General features: G+C 42.4%; 1 protein-coding gene across 2 annotated transcripts in view; it reads right to left on the bottom strand.

Annotated features, from left to right (window-relative positions):
* Positions 1-19,756, bottom strand: part of LOC143983938 (cilia- and flagella-associated protein 337-like) — a 221,461-nt gene that overhangs the window by 50,211 nt on the left and 151,494 nt on the right. For both annotated transcript variants that reach the window (XM_077484093.1, XM_077484094.1), the window contains exons 20-22: positions 16,869-16,914; positions 14,975-15,034; positions 6,846-7,008 (exon numbers count right to left, since the gene is read on the bottom strand). In XM_077484093.1, the coding sequence (XP_077340219.1) occupies positions 6,846-7,008; positions 14,975-15,034; positions 16,869-16,914 (269 nt within the window). The remainder of the gene's footprint in view (positions 1-6,845; positions 7,009-14,974; positions 15,035-16,868; positions 16,915-19,756) is intronic.

The following is a 19,756-nucleotide window of genomic DNA, read 5'->3' as shown; positions in this document are numbered from 1 at the left end:
CACTTGTGGGTTTAACCAATCTTATTTTTTTTGTACAATTCTCCTTCAAGGGGTGTGACAAGGGGGTGTGTCCTATGCCTGCTTACTTTTGCTGATAGGTGTCCCTCATTCCCATCTCAAAAAGTTGGGAGGTATGTTATTACTGAAGTGTGTTCTGCTATAATAATTCATAAGAAGCAAATAATTACAACAATGTAATGTTAAAACAGCTCTGGTAGGTAATCACTTCTGATTGGTGCCTGTGTGCAGTGACCATAGCTGTTATTATACCCTGATCTGACCACAGAAATACAGTCACTTATATATATATATATATATTATTATATACTCATTTAGGTGTATAAAAATGACTTAGGCCGCGTACACACGGGCGGACTGTCTGACGGACTTGGTCCGCTGAAACGTGTTTCAGCGGACAGTCCGCTCGTGTGTGGGCTTCAGCGGACTTTTTCAGCGGACAGTCTGGCGGACTAAGTCTTTCGGAATTTCCGTAATATTGTCCGTCCAACTTTGGTTTCAGCGGACAGTCCGCTCGTGAGTAGGCTAGTTGGACGGACTAAGTATGGCGCATGCTCAGAAAGGATTTACATGGCCGAAGGTTGCATTGCAGTGTATTGGACGTCGTATTTCTAGTCCCGTCGTACGTGCTGTACACGTCATCGCGCAAGCTTTCAGCGGACTGTCTGTTCATCGTGTGTGGTCAAGTCCGTTCATTCAAAAGTAGGACGGACTGTCTGTCGGATTGTCTGACGGACTTAGTTGGCCAGACAGTCCGCCCGTGTGTACGCGGCCTTAGATGGCACATCAACATCCACAGGAGCCATTCTACTGCAAGATGGAGATCTTTTATGTTGTATGTGATGAGGAAATACATAGTTATTATCAAGTTAAACTGACACTAAATTCTGGTTAAAAAAATATATTCAGTTCAAGTATGTATTCCCAGCTTAGAAAAGTACCTTCTAGTGCTCTCGGCCTCCTCCAAATCTCCAAACTTTTTTTTGATGTTGTGATCCAACTTCCTGTTAACCAATTCAATACCGGGTTCTTTTACCCCCTTTTTGCCAGGCCAATTTTCAGCTTTCAGTGCTGTCGCATTTTTAATGACAGTGGCGTCAACACTGTACCCAAACAACATTTTTATCATTTTGCTCACACAACTAGTACTTTCTTTTGTTGGGATTTAATCACCACAATTTTTTTTTATTTTCTGCTAAATAAACGAATTTTTTTTTATTTTTTTTCGTTTGTTTTTGCAATATTTTGCAAATAAATAATTGTTCTTCATAAAATTTTGCCAAAAATGTATTCTGCCACATTACTTTGGTAAAAATAACCCAAATGAGTGTATATTATTTAGTCTGTAGAAAAGTTATAGAGTCCACAAACTATAGTATTTATACAAAAAATTGATCAATCCTGATGTACTGACAGCCTATGTAATGTTTTGAGACACTAAAATGCCAGGACAATAGAAATACCCCCCAAATGAAAATTAGACAGTCCACGGTATTTAGTAAGAGGCAAGGCTGGCTTTTTAAAGTTGTAATTTTTTATCATCATTTAAAAAAAAAAAAAAAATCACAATTTGTATTTTTACATACTGTCGCCAAAGCACTACAGCATCATCATATAACTGGTGTGCCAGTAATCAGGGACACTGACTGGTGACAGTATGAATTTTTTTTTTTATAATTCTTTATTATTTTTTTTATTCCTTTTTTGTTTTTTTACGTTTTTTTCTTTAACACACTGTGGCCAGAGCAATATCATGTTACCATAATAACATTGTACTGCTCTGTTTTTTTTTTGTTTGTTTGTTTGTTTTTTTTACACATTATGTTTGCTTATAGCACTGATATAAGCAAGCATTTTACTGAATGAAACAGAATCATTCAATTTTCTTTGTTGTGATTAGCTGTGATTGATCAAAGCTAATCACATGGTACAGATGGGCTGTGATTGGCCCTGTACCATGTAATCAAATTGACCAATCACAGCTTGCAACAAAATTGTACACAATGCATGAAAGGAAGCCATCAGCTGTCATGTGACCTGCTGTAATTGGTCACAGCAGTCACATGATCCTGGCAGCGAGCCGGCACACTGATCATTCATCGGATGTGTCCGGTGACAGATCGTGCCACCGATTGACTATAGACTGGGCAGGAAGTGGTTAAAAGGTGGCTTTGTTCGTCTTCCATGGTCTTGCTGTATGTAGGACTGTAACCACCCTCTCTTGCTTGCTCCCAAGATGGACAAGGGAATACATGCAGTACACATGACTGCAACGAACCTGCACTGCTTGCTCCAAATAAACAGAAGTGAAGGAGAAAAGGAAAGGTCCAAATGCTCAGGAAAGGAGGAAGAAAAACACAGTAACGAACAATTTCATGAAAAATATACTACAGTACAGGTCATTAAGTAGTGGACGTACAGTATATGGATTATTTTTGGAGCGTAAGGATATCGATTCGTTTAGAGTCACTTTAAGTTATATTTTGGGCTTTATTACGTAGTTTAGTACAGAAAACTGTGAAAATATAAGTGAGAGAAAAAAAACATGCTATGCAAAAACATATATTTTCATAAGCAATTGGGCCAAGTAATTACATTTATTTTAAAAGTTTAGTTAAACATTCAGTGATTCAGTGAAGTAGAAGGAACAGAACAAAAAATAAGAAAAAAATTGGCTCCAAATAAATAGCTTACATTTTTTGTGCTGTATTATTTTTACATAAGGTTGCCATGGAAACTGTGTTACAGTAGACTAAAAGTTAAGTGTGGAAATGTTTTAGTCTGTTGAAACACACAAATTAGCTTATAGTAATCATGACAACAGATGTATGGCACTATCATCTACAACAGTGGCGGAACTCACAAACCTAGGAATAAATCCTGCTGGGCTCACGTAAAGCAGAATGTTTCGGCCTTAGGCTGGGTTCACACCGCTGCGATGCGGGAACGCCGCGAATTTGCGGCGTTTTCCCGCATCGCACGACTCCCGCCGGCAGTTCACACTGCCCTATGCGAACGGCTGGGAGTGTCAATGATATGTTAATGACACCCCCAGATCCGATCGCATATCGCAGTGCGATCTGCCGACTCGCACAGGAATCAGATCGCATGGTGTGAACGCTCATGCGATCCGATTCTGTTGCGGACCAAAAAAAGGGTCCCGTGCGAGTTTGCTGCGGGAGCGATGCGAATTCAGCCATACTATCTGTATGGCTGAACTCGCATCGCTACGGAGATCCGACGTGATTTGCACTGCAGTGCGGTGCGAATTACGTCCGGATCTCCCGTTCGCAGCAGTGTGAACCTGGCCTTATAAGAGCTTTTACTATAATGTACAAGCATACACAGTATATTTACACATTATGGTGCGCTTACCTCTCAAAGTGCCCTCCCCCACCAATGTTACGTCTGCTCTTCTCTTCTTGGTTTACAGCTTTTCCCCATCTCCTGGGTCCAGTCTTTGGCTGTTTTGATTGGCCAGGCTGGGATGATGTAACTTCCTTGCATGTACATAGAAGTTGCTTCATCCTGACGTTTATTCCTGGCTACTATAGTTCTACTTTAGAGGAAACTCATACTGGGAGGCATATATATATATATATATATATATATATATATATATATATACATAGTATGTGTATATATATATATATATATATACATACAGTTTCTCACAAAAGTGAGTACACCCCCCACATTTTTGTAAATATTTTATTATATCTTTTCATGTGACAACACTGAAGAAATGACACTTTGCTACAATGTAAAGTAGTGAGTGTACAGCTTGTATAACAGTGTCTAGGGAAGGGCCGAACACCACCCCGTTCACCCCCCGTTCACACCACAACATGCAAACAGGCAAAAATGTTGTACCATTAGTGGTAACCCCGAGCCAGGACCGGGATCACATCACTGGATCCAGGATGAGTATACTTACCTTGTCCCCTTGATCCAGCGATGTCCATTCCCCCCCCCCCCCCTGCTGTACGAGCGAGCCGTCCTCCACTCGATTTATCATGGAGCCGAGCTCCATTCCCTGTGAGCATCGTGATGCACGGGGACGGAGAACGGCGCCAAATTCAAAAAGTAAAACACACACATTACATACAGTATAGTGTAATCTTACAGATTACATTACTGTATGTAATTATTTCACATCCCCTTTGTCCCTAGTGGTCTGCCCAGTGTCCTGCATATAGTTTTATATTATAAATACTGTTCTTTCATCCTAGAAACTGGAGATTGTCCATAGCAACCAAAACTGTCCCTTTACATGAAAAATGGTTTTAGACCAGCTAGAAAACAGCGATAATAAATTGGAATCACTCGCAGAATTGAGCGCTATCGATTTGTGGGGAGATCCGTCATCAAATACTGAAAATGACAGTGAGAATTCTGCAACTGAGCAAATTTCAGTGTTTTTGATTTTATTACATTATTGAATCATTTTTATTATTGTTATATTATTATTTGGTATGATTATTTATATTTATTTATTATATTATAATTTATGAAAACTTTATCATACTCGGGATGTTTACTAGACTCTGGTTTGGACAGATTTAAGTGAATTATTCCTAAGAATTACAGGACTACAATATAAAATGCCAAATTTTCATGCAAAATAATTGTACCGCTTTCAGCACCTAAAATCTGAAATAATCATACTGCCAGGGAGGTTAAATATGAGATCTGGGGTCAAAAAGACTTCAGTTCTCATATTTACACTAAAATGCAATAAAAAAAAATTCTCCTTTCCGCCCTCCCATGCCATGAAGCCGAGCAGAGACCATCTTCCCCTCAGTCAGCATCCATGGGAGAGGACCCAATCGTCAACGCCGCTACAGACGGGTCCGCTAAGCGGTGGAGACGACGGAGCGAGGCGGGAGGGGGGACCTCTCCTGCGGCCGATAAAAGTGATCTCACGGTGAATCTGCCACTGAGACCACTTTATCCTCAAGAGAAACGCACGCTGTTCACGAAAATACCGGGGTTATGGCAGCTAGCTGCTGCCATAACCCCAATATTTAGCGTAAAAAAACCGACGTACAGGTACAGCGATTTACATGAAGTGGTTAACAACCAATAAGTCATCAGCTGTCATTTGCCTTCTCCGCTGACTGCTGACAAAAAAAAAAACATTGCCGTCAGTGTTGCCAACCGTCAGTATTTTTACTGGCAGCCAGTAAAAAAGAGGCAATTTTCTCCTGTCATTAAATGCCAGTAAAAAATATGGCTGTGATGTTCGGCCCAGTCCAGAGCTGTCCGAGACCATCCAAGTACCTGCTAAAGTGTGTTCCGGCAGCTCTGGTGGAGGCGGTGCCTGAGCATGCCATGTGATGTCATGGTGAAAGGGAGCCAAGCAGAGCAGCCAGAGCCTTGTGTGTGGGTCTGCAGGACAGGAGCAGGGCAGGTCAGGAGCGGGACTGTCAGTGCTGTTTAGACTGGAGTGGACTGGAGGGACCACCTAGCTTGGAGAGAGACTGTCACTGTGACTCAGGAGGGGGACATGTCGTGCCGGTGAGAAGTCAGCATCATTTGTGCTGCTGCACACTTCTGTCATTGTCACTGTGAGAGTCAACTTCATGTGTGTGTGCCTTCCTATTCTAATTTCTTTCCCTCATGAGTCCTGTTCCTGAGCTACTTACTTACTATATTGAAAATAAAATAAGAAATATGTTTTTTGCCCTAATATCTACCTTAAATCTCATTGCTAATTGCATATTGTACTTGTTTGTAGCCTAAATACTAAAATATGCACTTAAAACTGTATTTTTGTAAATTTTGGAAATGCTAGTAAAAACATGGCTGTGCCAGGAAATTTTGGGTGTCGAGTCAGTAAATTTTAATCTGGTAGGTTGGCGACACTGATTGCCGGCAATATAAAAAAGTGAGAAAATAAAAAAAGCGTGGGGTCCCCACCCCCTCAATCCATATCAGGTCCTTCAGGTCTGGTATTGATTTTAAGGGGAACCCCAGGGTTGTGGGTTGGCAGCAGCTCCTCCATGTGTGCAGTGTGTGAGGACACACTGGGACCCTCCCCCTCAGTACTCGTTTAAGCAAATAAAATCTGAATTGGGTATATGGAGATCAATTTATTTCCATCCTTTGCTATTCTATTTAGAGTTGCCAATTATTTCATTTGTCCAGTAAAAATAAAAGCCCATCTCTGAGGAAAAGAAAAACTGTGCGTTGCAGTGGGGGTGACTTCATACCGCTAGGTTTAAAAGCTTATTTAGGTCTAGGGGACCATTTTTATTTACCTTATTCTTTATTCCCCGGCAGATGGCACTCTTTTCTACTTCTCAACACTCTTGAGGAAGACCGCCCCCTTGGCATCCTCATGTCCAATGCAGGGCTATGAGCTCTACATTGGACTTGTTGATGTCAGAGAGCAGAGGAGAGGCTGTGGGTCTTACAACCTGGAGGGAGCCTGCAGGACCGAAGGATTTGGATAAGCAAAATACTTTTTAAGGCCCTTAGATCTAAAGGAACATTTAAATCCTGTATTGCATTGGCAGCCCCACTGTAATATTACCTTTCCCTGTAGTTCAGCTTGGCTTGAACATCATTTTTAGGATTTTGTGTCTGTGATATTTCCATCAGAGCACAAAAGACTCCCTTTGTATTACGGGTACCTATGATTGTTTCACAACTGATTAACTGTGGTATACCGAGAAAGATTTATGATTAATCACATTTCTGCCTATTTACATCACAGACACAGAAGGACACCATAAAAACGAAATTAAATCTCTTCAGAGAAAGAACTGCAGTGATAATAGAATTCTGATATTTGCTTAGTGGAGCTATTTACTATAACTCACGTTTTATTCCTGCAGAGTCAATGTGAAGCGCTGTGTTTATCCGGCAGTGGATGTGACCTGAGATCATGTTCCAGATAATAATTTCTCCATCATAACTCGAGCTGGCAAGGAGATTAGGTGGATTTTGAGCAATGCACAGAATGTCTTCACGGTGACCTCGCATCTACAATGGAAGAGACAACATGAACTCTGAGGCTGTTTCCCACAATCCTTCACACTAGATACTGTATATTCACTCTGAACATGGAAAAGTATTTGTGCTCATAACCCTCATAAAACCAAACACAGCTAGTTACTGCTTAGTATAGTCAGTGCTGTCGTATTGCTGTGACAAAGGAAATACCGGTACTTAATCATTCTTATAAAATGTACAGATTTTATTGTAAATGGACAATGTTAACAATAAACTGAACCTTTATCATAGGCGTGCGCACAGGGCATGCCAGATGTGCCTGGGCACACCCTAACCACCCCATGTGGCACAGATTTCCCCTGTTTAGACCCCGGTATTTCACCAAAACCCCTTAATGGGGCTCCTAAACTGTAAAGAAGAAATACAAACAAATAAAATTGTAAAATAATAAAAATAATAACCGTGCACTGCCGTACTGGCACCATCCACTGCCCTACTGATACTGTCGGTATATATACACGCTTATGTGCTTGAGCTTTGGGGTGCACATTCTAAGGCCCCCATTCACACCTGAGCATTTTGTAGCTTGAAGCCTGAAGGTACAAAACGCTGGAGGGGAAAAAAATCTATTATTCTTAATGGAGATGGTTCACACCTCCACTCCAAGTCGCCTGACGTCGAACGCCTGAAGCTCAAACAAGTTCTGGACCCTTTTTTGTCGCTCGAATCGTTTTTCTTCTTTTTACCTTGGTGACCTTTTGCCCTGCATAAAATCGCGGCAAAACGCGATACCTTTGCCTTGGTGGCTGGTCTCTTACCCTACTCACTAGTAGTCCCCCTTTTTGGGTTACACTATGTTGTTTTGATCACTCCTCAATTCATTTTTTATCTAGGCCCTGTCACATTATCATTTCAATACCTTTTGGTCACAGCAACAGCACACCCTTCACCAATAATTAGCCACTATGTCATATACCCCTATGTTTTAAAATTATATACAAATTTAAATTTTTTCATAGATGGATTATTTTGATGTGGTTCACATCATCCTTTAATATCCATGGGGGATTCGTCCCCGGGGATTGCCTTCTTCTGTTGGTTTTTCCATCGGTGCCATGGGTATCACCTCCTTAGCTCTTGGGGCTGATGATCCTCCCAGTCGGCCTCACGCTTGTGCCCAGACTCATAGCTGTTCTGTAAGTATGAGTGGGGGATCCACCTTTGCATCGTCCTTCTCTTGCTCCTCTTATGCCGCGTACACACGGTCGAACTGTTTGACGTACTTAGTCCGTTGAAACACATTTCAGCGGACAATCCGCTCGTGTGTGGGCTTCAGCGGACTTTTTCAGCGTGCAGTCCGGAGTACTAAGAATTTCGGATTTTCCAAAAATCTGTCCGTCGTACTTTGGTTTCAGCGGACAATACGGTCGTCAGTATGCTAGTTCGACGGACTAAGAATGGCGCATGCCCAGAAAGGATTTACACGGCGGAAGGGTGCTTTGCTGTGTCTTGGACTTCCTATTTCTAGTCCCGTCGTACGTGCTGTACACGTCATCGCGCAAGCTTTCGACGGACTGTTTGTGCATCCGTGTGTGGTCAAGTCCGTTCAGTGGAAAGTACGATGGATTGTCCGTCGGATTGTATGACGGACTAAGTACGTCAAACAGTTCGACCGTGTGTACGCGGCATTAGAGACATACCCATTTTAATATTATATTTTTAACATTTTTATAGATACCTATCCTGCATCTGCTCCTGAAGAGTGGACTGAAGAGTTAGCCACAAAACGCATTGAGCTATTAGATGTCCCTTTGTTTACATCTCAAGATGTTAATATTGTGAACCAATATGTTGCTATGGCATTATGCTACCATGTTTTTGTGTATTATGTGTGGAATAAATTCTACCTATTTTACAAAAAAAAAAAAAAGAATATATTACAGGCTAAGATGCATGGCGGCTGAATGCGGTAACAAGTGATACTTGTGTTTAGGGCTGCATCCATTCAGGAATGCATGCCCACAATGCAAAACTGGGGATTCCAGACATACGCCTCTGAATGCATACAGACACCAGGATTTGACGCACAGTGGCTAAACGCCCAGTGTGCACTCAAAGCCCTGAACCTATTTATAAGGAGCTACTTTAGCAGGCTGGATTCGCAAGTTATGTGTATTGGTGCCCTGCAGTGCCACTCATCCTGGATTCTGAATGGCATCCCAGCACACCTGTGCTATAGCGCACCACAAAGCACAGTAATGCACTACCATGCATTGTGGGATGCTGCATTTCTAAAAATGGTGTATGCATCATCTGTGTGTTTAATGTGTTAAGCCAGCTTATTCAAAAATTAGCAAAAAAAAACATAGCAGAAGTACCACAATTTTATACAAAAATTGTGGTACTTCTGCTATGTTTTTTTTTTTTTTTGAGTCATTTGTTAAAAACAATACTCCTGCACACTACCACATTCTCTAACAAATTAAATTCTTATGCCTGCAAGAATGTAACACATAACAATCTGCTGTGCAAGTCAAATGAGAATTGTATATTTTGTATACTGTATTTATTTTAAATGCATGGCACTTACGCGTACAAGACTTACAATTAATAGATTGCTCATTTTTTATTGTACAATATAAGCAATATTAGTGAGAATTCAGAAGGCTTTGGGGAAGGTGTAGAAAAAAATAGTTGAATATTCATGAGCTCAGGATCATGAATAACCTGTCTACAACTCAATGCAAGATTTGAAGAACTTATTTTAGGATATTTACCTTAGTTAAAATAAATCTCAAAGATAATGTAAAGGAAAATGCGATTTCCAGGAAAACTGTCATGAACCCTCTGTGTAGTAACATCACGGAGTGCCCACTTTTTGCAGGTCAAGGCTGCCACTTCATGCCTTTAAATCAGTGGTCTTCAACATTTTTGGCACCAGGGACCGGTTTCGTGGAAGAAGATTTTTTAGCGCTCCATAACCATATGGTGTCAGGATGATTGAAGTGCATTATTTCTATTGTTACAGTATATCAGTAGGAGCCACTTGCCACTAACGCTTGCCACCAGATGCACCATTTCACTAGGCTGACACCACGGCCACCAGATGTAGCTTGTCACTAGCCTGTTACCAGATGCAGCGTGTCACTGTTGTGGCCTGCCTCCAGATGCACCTCGTCACTAGCCTGCCACCACAGTCACCAAATGCAGTGTGTCACTAGCCTACCACCATAGCTTCCAGATGCACCTTGTCAATAGCTTGCCACCATAGCCACCAGATGCACCTTGTCACTAGCCTGCCACCATAGCCACCAGATGCACCTTGTCACTAGCCTGCCATCACTGCCACCAGATGCAGACTGTCACTAGCCTGCCATCATAGCCACCAGATGCAGCCAGTCACTAGCCTGCCACCACAGCCACTAGATGCAGCATGTCACTAGCCTGCCATCACAGCCACCAGATTGTAATCACACAGTACCTCAAATAAATTGTCCCAAACAGAGCATTACTCACCCAGCCAACATTTGCCTCTCTGACAACATATCCACCGCTGGGGAGAGGCCTGGACTGGCCCTTCTCCCTGGAGTCCTTTCAGCCACTGGAGAGAAGACAGGGTGACTGGGACCCCTCTGTCATGCTGTTGGGGATCTGGGCCGACTGCCCAGCATCCCTGGGGTATACAATTGGAGACTGAAGTCCCATCCACTTTTGGTAGATGAAAATCCCTAAGTGCTTGCAAAGCATGGCTGACATTCTCCTGTCTCAGTGGTGCACCATATTCTTGGGTTGTGTCAGTGGAGACCGAAGTCCCATCCACTACCACAGGAACTCCCTTTTCTGTTAGTTGAGGGCAGAGGCCAGCAGCACTCTGCTCTGTTGCCAACTCTGCTGCTGGGTTGGTGTCAGTGGAGACTGCAGTTACATTCACCGATATCACCTCAGGCTGCAGTTGTGTACAGAGGCCAGTAGCATTTTGCCCTGTAAGCACTTCAGCTTTGGGGATGGCAATCTCCAGATTTTACACTGCCGATTCTCTGGCATGCTGCTGGACAGGCACATTCCTTCATTCAACCTCGTCTTGTGTAGAAACAGGTTAGTCAAGGTCAGTCAGTACTTGCTGCATCCGCTTTAAAACCTCCGCGTCCATAGCTGTGGGAGCAGGTGGGCAAAGCACACTGTTACTATGCGACTTTGGCGACTCTTCAGCCAGGATTTCAGAGCGGTCGACTGGTACTTCTTGATAGTCCCAGGCAAAGGGAGCACAGCCCTGGCACTGAGCAAAGTTTAGCAGCCATCTGTAGGCAATCTCCAGCTTCCATACCTGAATGCCCAGAAACTTTAAATCTTCCAGTGCCCAGTGCACTTCTGAGACGTTCAGTAGCTCTTCTCTGACCGTCAAAGCCTTCTGTGGGGCTGTCATCCGCTGACCATGTGCACACTTGGGCTACATACCACCGGAGGGCTCTGTAGCTCTCGCTCAACCGCATCTCTGCCCGGATCAGCCTGCTCAACTCTGCTGTTTGCTCCTTGTGCAGTTTTTCTCCCAAAACAGGACCCGCAATTCATACTTTGACCAGTACTTTTCCTGGATGGAGGGGAGAACTTTTCCCTGGTGGTGCTGCTCACGGGCTGGCGTTTCCTTCCAGAGTTCACAGCAGATAGAATCATACCATCCCAGCAGGACCTGCTCTGATACTGGTCCTCTGTGCTGTATCTGTATCTCTCGCAACCTCCTTCCAAATTCCTTTTCCATGGCAGCTGGTATCTGTACCTCTCCTCTCCTGCTATCCAGACCTTGGATCCAGGTGGAGGTTTGGATGTCCCAGACTGCAGGGAACATGCTCCACTGCTGCCACCAATTGTGACGTTACGTCCCACCGCCACTTGAGTGCTTTCGTCATATACCACTTCCTCCCAGTCTGAATATAGATAACAGATATTCCAACTGCTAACAACCAGAAAACAAGACAATACTTGTTTGGTTGCTGAACATGGACTGTTTGTTGAAAATACAGGTACGCAGGCAATCCCACCCCTTTGCATTTTGGGCGGGGTAGACTGTCCAATCAGCAGTGAGAGCTGTTGGAGGAATTCACCCCCCACCAATCTCAAAGCTAATCTACATACACATCCCATAATATCCAAAGCAGACAGACACATTAGAACATTGGAATACAGCCACACCCCAAACGATCCAGCAAAGAGTACACAACCAAATGAGACAATGTACAATATATATATATATATATATATATATATATATATATATATAGGTATACACACACATACATACATACATACATACATACACACGCACAACATTACAGTGTGGGTTTACAGAGTCCGATTAGTACAGATCAGACTGGATTTCTGGGTCACCCTGTGCCCCTATTAGAAAACAGGGTATATTAGACATAGAAGGTGCATGGGGAACTGAAACAAGGTTTTCCCAACCACCCCAAGGGAGTCTGGGTTTTACAGACCCATCCCGCCCAAAGTGACTCTGTCACAGCAGCCTTTCCTGGAAGTATCAGGTAATAGACAGTAATAGACAGTATATATAGGACTCTGTAAGAGTCTGCATAACATCCTTTGGCACTTAGTTTCCTTTTAGTACTTTCACACTTAATGCCGCGTACACATGACCGGACTTTCCGTCAGAATAAACTCTGAAGTCTTTCCAACAGAGTTCTGATGACACACAATCACACCAAAGTCTGTTCATTTAGAACGCAATGAGGTACGGCGGGACTAGAAAAGGAAGTTCAATAGCCAGTAGCCAATAGCTGCCCTTGCGTCGTTTTTGGTCTGTCGGAATAGCATATAGACGAATGGTTTTCCCGATAGGAATTGATTCCGTCGGAAAGATTTAAAACATTTCTAGGTCAGTCAGAATCGGAATATCCAATAAAATTATTCTGTCTGACCTTTTTTTTCTTGGAAAATCCAGTCGTGTGTACGCGGCATAAGAGTCCACAGCAAGGTCTTTAGGCATCCTTGCCTACTAAATTATGTTAGCATTTACAATGAAAGTCTATGGACGTTTCAATGGCTTAGTGTTTGGCGCCATCTAGCGGCCAAACACTGATAGTGGACTTAAATGATTTTTGCTTTATCAAAGCATTGAACTTGGTACAGGAAGTGACTGTTATTTACACTGTAGAGTTGACCTTTTTACCCAGGATGCCGGGTGACCTACCCATGGACACCCTCTCTGACAGTGCATACTGGGTAGGACATAAAAGGAGCCCGAGCAGCCATCTTAGGTCTCTTGGGAATGCATGGCCTGCCTGTGAGTACTTGTGAGGAGGCCTTCCTGAGGAAGCGGCCTATTGTCCTTGCGGAGTGCAACCCTGCTCGGTTGTGTGAGTGACCTGAAGTGCCAGAGACACAGTGATCAGATTGGGAAGATCCAGAGACACTTGTTTGAGCATTGGAAGACCAGGTCCACCTATCAGAACTGAACGGAGTGACGGAGCCGGTTGACATAGAAGCAAGCTGCAAACACCGGACTAAAGTTACCATACTGAACTTTTGATCCAATTGGTGAGTGGGTTGCGGCCCACAGTTTACTAAACATTGCTCCTAGTAAGACTTATATACAGGCCTCGCTGGGATCCATAGTCCCTTGGAGGAGGAGTATAGCAACTGACACTAGGCAGGCAAAAGGCCTACTTACTATTGCATCTCAATTATTGTATTATAATTACGGAAGCAACACTAAGATCATCCTTAACTTAACTTTAATTACTTTAACCCTTGGATTACAAATTATAAGGAATTATCATTGCTAGCGAAGACAAGAAGACCAAAAAGACTGAGTACTTTAAGTGAGATTTCACACATAGCTATAAAAGTAGGAGGAGCTCCCTTGTAATTATATTGTTTATAATTGTTATATCAAAAGTCATTGTTCTGTCATTCTATGTTGGGATGACAGCACAATTATTGTGACCACCTGTTTACCAATACTTATAGTAAAATATACTTTGGTTAAGTACCCTGTTGTGTGGAGTATTGTTTTCTCCCAGCAGGTGGAGCCAGTGGATCCTGAAGTGTCAATACAGGTATATTGTGTTATATTATATTATACTATATTGTATTGCACCACAGCTGTGTCAAGGGGACTGAGTCAAGTTAGTGGGGTTTATTAGCAGAGTGCAGTCCCAAATCAAACCAGCAGCTCCTTCGGGGGTCAGTGCTACACTTAGGAAACCATGAACAGATAAAACCAATAAATCACTGCTCCACTTACTACAGGAAAGCCAAAAACGAGATTTAGCCTAGCAGCCTAACTAGAGGAGGGTATTACACTATTATTTTCCTGTTAGCTAAAAAGACTATTTTGCATAAGTGGCTCCATTCTGATCTCGCACTAATCATACGTTTATTTGCTGGGGTGTCTACTTAAAGTGATTGTAAATGCAAAATTAAATAAAAAAATAACAAACAGGTTTATACTGTACTTACCTGCTCTTTGTAGTGGAATTGAACAGAGCGGCCCCAAACCTCATGTTCTTGGGTCCCCAACTGGCGCTTCTGGCTCCACCTCTCTGGTGAGTACCCCCCAACAAAGCTGTTTCCTATGGGGGCACTCATGCAGACTCACTGCACAGCCTCTCTGTCTGCATCTATAGACACAGACAGCGGGGCTCCGTCTCACTCCCCTCAGGTAAGTAAAAGGGTAGGTGAGGAGGTGATACATATGCCTAAACATTTTTAATTTAATGCAAGGAATGCATTAAGATAAAAACATGTTTAGGCTTTATAACCACTGTTCTCTTTATTAATACATTTTCTTAGGTCTCTAAGCCATGAGAATGTAACTTTGTTTCTTACTATCCAATCGATCTTGGTTTTGCCTGAGCTACAATGGATAGAGGCATACCATTCTCTGTAGTTCAAACCTAGTTGTATCTATATAGTCCACACAGAGTATAGCAAAAAAAAAAAAATGTATGTTTACCAATGCCTTTTGTTATCAGTCCCTTACCAAGTCATCCTTCCATCCTGGCTGTGGCTCTTGGAAATGATGAAGATCATCATCAGAATCCTGCAAAACAACAAAGTCACTTTATCAGGGCTCAAAGCACAGGGCTGAACTCTATAATGCCATAGGAGAACTGTGGGACCTTAGAGAAAGAACCCTTGATATATAAAACATGCTTATCCAGAATGGGGAAACAAAGTTTTGCTTTGTTACCAAAGCATCCTTTGTATGATACCAAGGACCAAGTGAAGAATATGTATATGCTGCAGAAAATGTTTTAAGATTCAGCTGACTGAATGTGACTAGTAAAGAAAAAGGCCCTTAAATGCTCACCAATACACAACCTCTTCTGGCAAAATGCTAATGTTGCCCTTGTGATTTAATAGAATGATAATGGAAAGGTAAATTTAGAATCAAAACTCAACTTCAGGTAATCAGATGAATAAAAATATATATATGTTTTATCTGCCAAGAGATTTCTAATTCATTTCAACCAGTCTTGTGAGCCAAGCAACCTTTACATAAAGCATAGGCAGGTATCTGACCTCCAGTGTAGTTAAAGCAGAACTAAACCCTCCTGCCCTTTACAACCGATGACGGTGCCATATTAACACCTGTTTAGACCTGCAATTGCCATGCTGCCGCACCTGTGACCAGCTATGACACCAGCCAATGGAGGGCTTCAAAGTTTGGTTGAAGGTTAGTGGGTGGGGCTTGCTCACCCTGCACATGGGTGTACCTCTCATGTACGCACTTACAGTGGGGCAAAAAAGTATTTAGTCAGCCACCAATTGTGCAAGTTCTCCCATTTAAAAAGATGAGAGAGGCCTGTAATTGTCATCATAGGTATACCTCAACTCTGAGAGACAGTTTAGGTGGATGGTCATGGCTTGGTAGGGTTGCAGTTGTGCCATACTCTTTCCATTTTCAGATGATGGATTGAACAGTGCTCCATGAGATGTTCAAAGCTTGGGATATTTTTTTTATAACATAACCCTTCTTTAAATGTCTCCAAAACTTTATCCCTGACCTGTCTGCTATGTTCCTTGGCCTTCATGATGCTGTTTGTTTACTAAAGTTCTCTAACAAACCTCTGAGGGCTTCAGAGGACAGTTGCATTTATACTGAGATTAAATTACACACAGGTGGACTCTATTGCTGAATACAAATGCACCCCACACTTTTTAGATATTTATTTGTAAAAAATAAAAATTGAAAAGCATTTATCATTTTCCTTCCAATTCACAATTATGTGCCACTTTGTGTTGTTCTATCACATAAAATACATTTACGTTTTTTGGCTGTAACATGACAAAATGTAGAAAGGCACTGTAGGGGTATGAATACTTTTTCAAGGCACTGTAGGCTATAGTGAATAATGTGTTGTTTTCTGTTTTGGGTCTGTTTCTATCAAGCAACGTATCTACATAGATTTTTTATGTTCACCCTGCCTCTGGTTTTCCCCAGGGTGATACGGTTAACCTCCACAATATAAAACATACAGGTACACTTGGATTTCACATGGTTTCTATCTATAGTATCTGTGTGTAGACATTAGCTTGTAAGCCCCACTGGGGTAGGGACTGATGTAAAGTATTCTGTAATACACTTCTGTATATAGAAATTTCTACCGTGCTATACAAGTGACAAAAAATAAAGTTAAAAATATTCCCACTACAGCTGAGAAACCTGAAGAGGCTCAATAGCCCATAATCACTTCCAAGCAGAATATCCTTTTTTCTCTTTTTTTTTTTAATACATATTTAATGAGCGACAATCTTCTACAGCTGGATAAAGATGTATCTTTACTTACTCCTAATGCCCTGCTACTGATTTTATGCAAGATTTTACCACAATGCAAAATTCCCAGATCTACCACTATAAAAAACATACTCACAATATACATATTTATCCTTCGATCCCATCCAACAGCCACAATATATCTGAAAAAAAATAAAAATATGACATATCCATATAATTCTTACATTGTCATCCTCTTTACTCATGCTTAAACATTTGGTATAGTAACAAAGGTAAAGTTGCACACAGCATTAACGTTCATGGGGTCCTCCCCAAATTTAAATTGATATATAAAAGTAGGGCATTCCCTAAGAAATTCACCAAAATATGGCAACCATGGCTGGATGTCTCGGAGGATTTCTGGGGGATGTCTTTTTCTCACAACTCACTCAGTGAGTCCTCCACCAATGTACCCTGGAAACAGTGATATGAAGGTGGCCAACACAATAACCAGGGATTGCTTTGTATGGAACTTCCGCTACATCGGGGAACCTTGAAAGTCTACCGTTGATATGGGGTCGTATGTGTTGTGGGTTTGAATGTATGTATGTTTGAATGTTGTTGGGGTCTTTCTGTTCCTTCATGGACTACCAGCTTGGTATACACTAAATAGTACATGACTTGATATAGTCATATGCAACGTACATGCCTGGAATGTAAATCCGTCTCTGTTGTTTTTTTGTTGTAAAACCAAAATAAACAACTTTCAAAAAAAAAGAAAAGTTGCACACAGCATTGAAAATTATTTTAATTGGGGAGTTGGGGGATTTAGTTAGGACAGGTAGCATGTGGGTAGGTGCAGTGTGGTGCGGCAGTCAGAAAACACTCAGAGTCCTGGTGCAAACATAGGAATGTATGGTAACGGAAGTTTAGCAATACACAACGGGTCAGATGGGGAGGAAATCTAACTGGGAAAACTCACAAGATGTAACAGCGATGTGTGAGAAGATGGAGGTCTCAGGGAAGCTGACAGCATCTGTCTCAAGGAGCGGAATGCAGCCTGGTTAGTCCGTATCTAAATGGGAGGTTTCCACGAAGGATGGTGGTGTGTCCAGGCACTTTCCCTACTCCTCCAGAAGCTTTCCCTGATGCCAAGTATTGTCCCTGAAAGACTAGTATCTGGTCTCTACACTGCCACTCGCAAAATGCGTGCCAGACCTGGGTCTTATGCCGCGTACACGTGATCGGAAATTCAACCAGCAAAAGACAGATGAGAGCTTTTGGTCAGAAAATGCGACCGTGTGTATGCTCCATCGGACTTCCAGCCAGCAAAAGATTGAGAGCATGTTCTTAATTTTTCGGTCGGAAAAAGTTCCGGTTGGAAATTCCGATTGTCTGTAGCAATTCCGACACGCAAAATTCCTACGCATGCTCGGAAACAATTCAACGAATGCTCGGAAGCATTGAACTTAACTTTCTCCTCTCGTCGTAGTGTTGTACGTCACTGCGTTCTTGACGTTTGAAGGTTCAGCGAACTTTTGTGTGACCGTATGTATGCAAGCCAAGCTTGAGTGGAATTCCGTCGGAAAAACCATCCAAGATTTTTCTGACTGAAAATCTGCTCGTGTGTATGTGGCATTAGACTCTAGGGTCTTAAACAGTTAGGGTCACATGATGTCGCTGCGCACGAGGTCAGCCATCTTGTTGGTTGGAAACATCTCTGTTTTTATTTTATTTTTTCAATTTAAAAGAGTTTATTAAGCCAATAAACAGATACAATCGAAAACAAAGGTTACATCATACTACTGTATACAGCCAAATATCCAACAGGTAAACAGTGAATCTGAGCTTGTCTTCAAAAGAAAAGAGAATGTACATTTGTCACCCAAGTAACATCTCCGTTATAAAACGGTTTCAAAACGTAATCCAAGTGTACACATAGGCACATTGAAATCAGGACCATAAATCGAATTGTACATAAAAATCAGTAATCAGGTATCTGTAGTTTTGGCTATGAGATTTAAAGAGAGGAACAGATAAAGAGAAATGAAGAAAGAAATAAAAAGAAAAAAGAAAAAAAAGCAGGTACGAACCAAGGCAGAGAGGCGTAAGAAAGAGCCAGGCGACGGCGGAGAGCGACCCCCTCTCAACGGAGGGTGTCTGTCATCACCTCCCCTCCGGGCCCGAAGGGGAGGGGGAACCGGAGAGCCACAATCCACCCAGTGGAGGAGTATCGCAATCAGCCCTCAGTGAGTCTAGAAAAAGCATCTGAATACCTTAAAACTACCCATGGGGACCAGGTTGTGTGAAATCTGTCAGCCGTTTCATCCGCAATAGCGAGCGTCTCCTCCATTGTGTAAATGAAGTTAACCGAACCCAACCATTCTTTCACCGACGGTATCAGTTGAGATTTCCAATATTTGGGGATCAACGATTTTGCTGCCATTAAAAGGTGTTTGGTCGGGGATCTTTTATACCTCCCCAGAGGGAAGTCAGAAATGTGAAGCAGGCAACAGGCCTGGGAGAGAGTCATCTTGGTTTCTGTAATCTGTCTAACTAGTCCCAGCACTTGATCCCAAAAGCTACTTATCTTAGGGCAGTTCCACCAGATATGCAGCATATCGCCCTTAGCCTCGCCGCATCTCCAACACAAGTCTGAGGACAGCGGGTACCATCTCTTCACTTTGTCCGGAGTGGCATACCACTGAGAGAGAAGTTTATATGAATTCTCCTGCAATCTAGTGCTAATAGAGCACTTATGCGCTAGTATACAAGCATTTTGCCATTGCATGTCCGTAAACTGTGTTTGGAAAGCCGACTCCCATTGAGCCCTGAATCTGGGTGCGTCCTGGTCCCCGAGGTTGTGTAAGAGTGAGTATAAGATGGATGTGGTTCTCGCCACTGGTTCGCTCTTGTGACATAAGGATTCGAAGGTGGTGAGATCCCCCATCATGTTCTGTTTTCTCGTGGGTGTCAGTATGTAGTGGCAAGCTTGTCTATAACTCCAAAAGGGTAGCGCTTGAAGGGAAACGTCGCCCCGTAAAT

The sequence above is a fragment of the Lithobates pipiens genome, unplaced genomic scaffold, assembly GCF_037356315.1.
Source record: "Lithobates pipiens isolate NorthernLeopardFrog02 unplaced genomic scaffold, aLitPip1_a1.2 Scaffold_16, whole genome shotgun sequence".
Lineage (NCBI taxonomy): Eukaryota > Metazoa > Chordata > Amphibia > Anura > Ranidae > Lithobates > Lithobates pipiens.
Note: the sequence above shows the minus strand (reverse complement) of the source record. Positions and strands in the feature narration are given on the sequence as shown.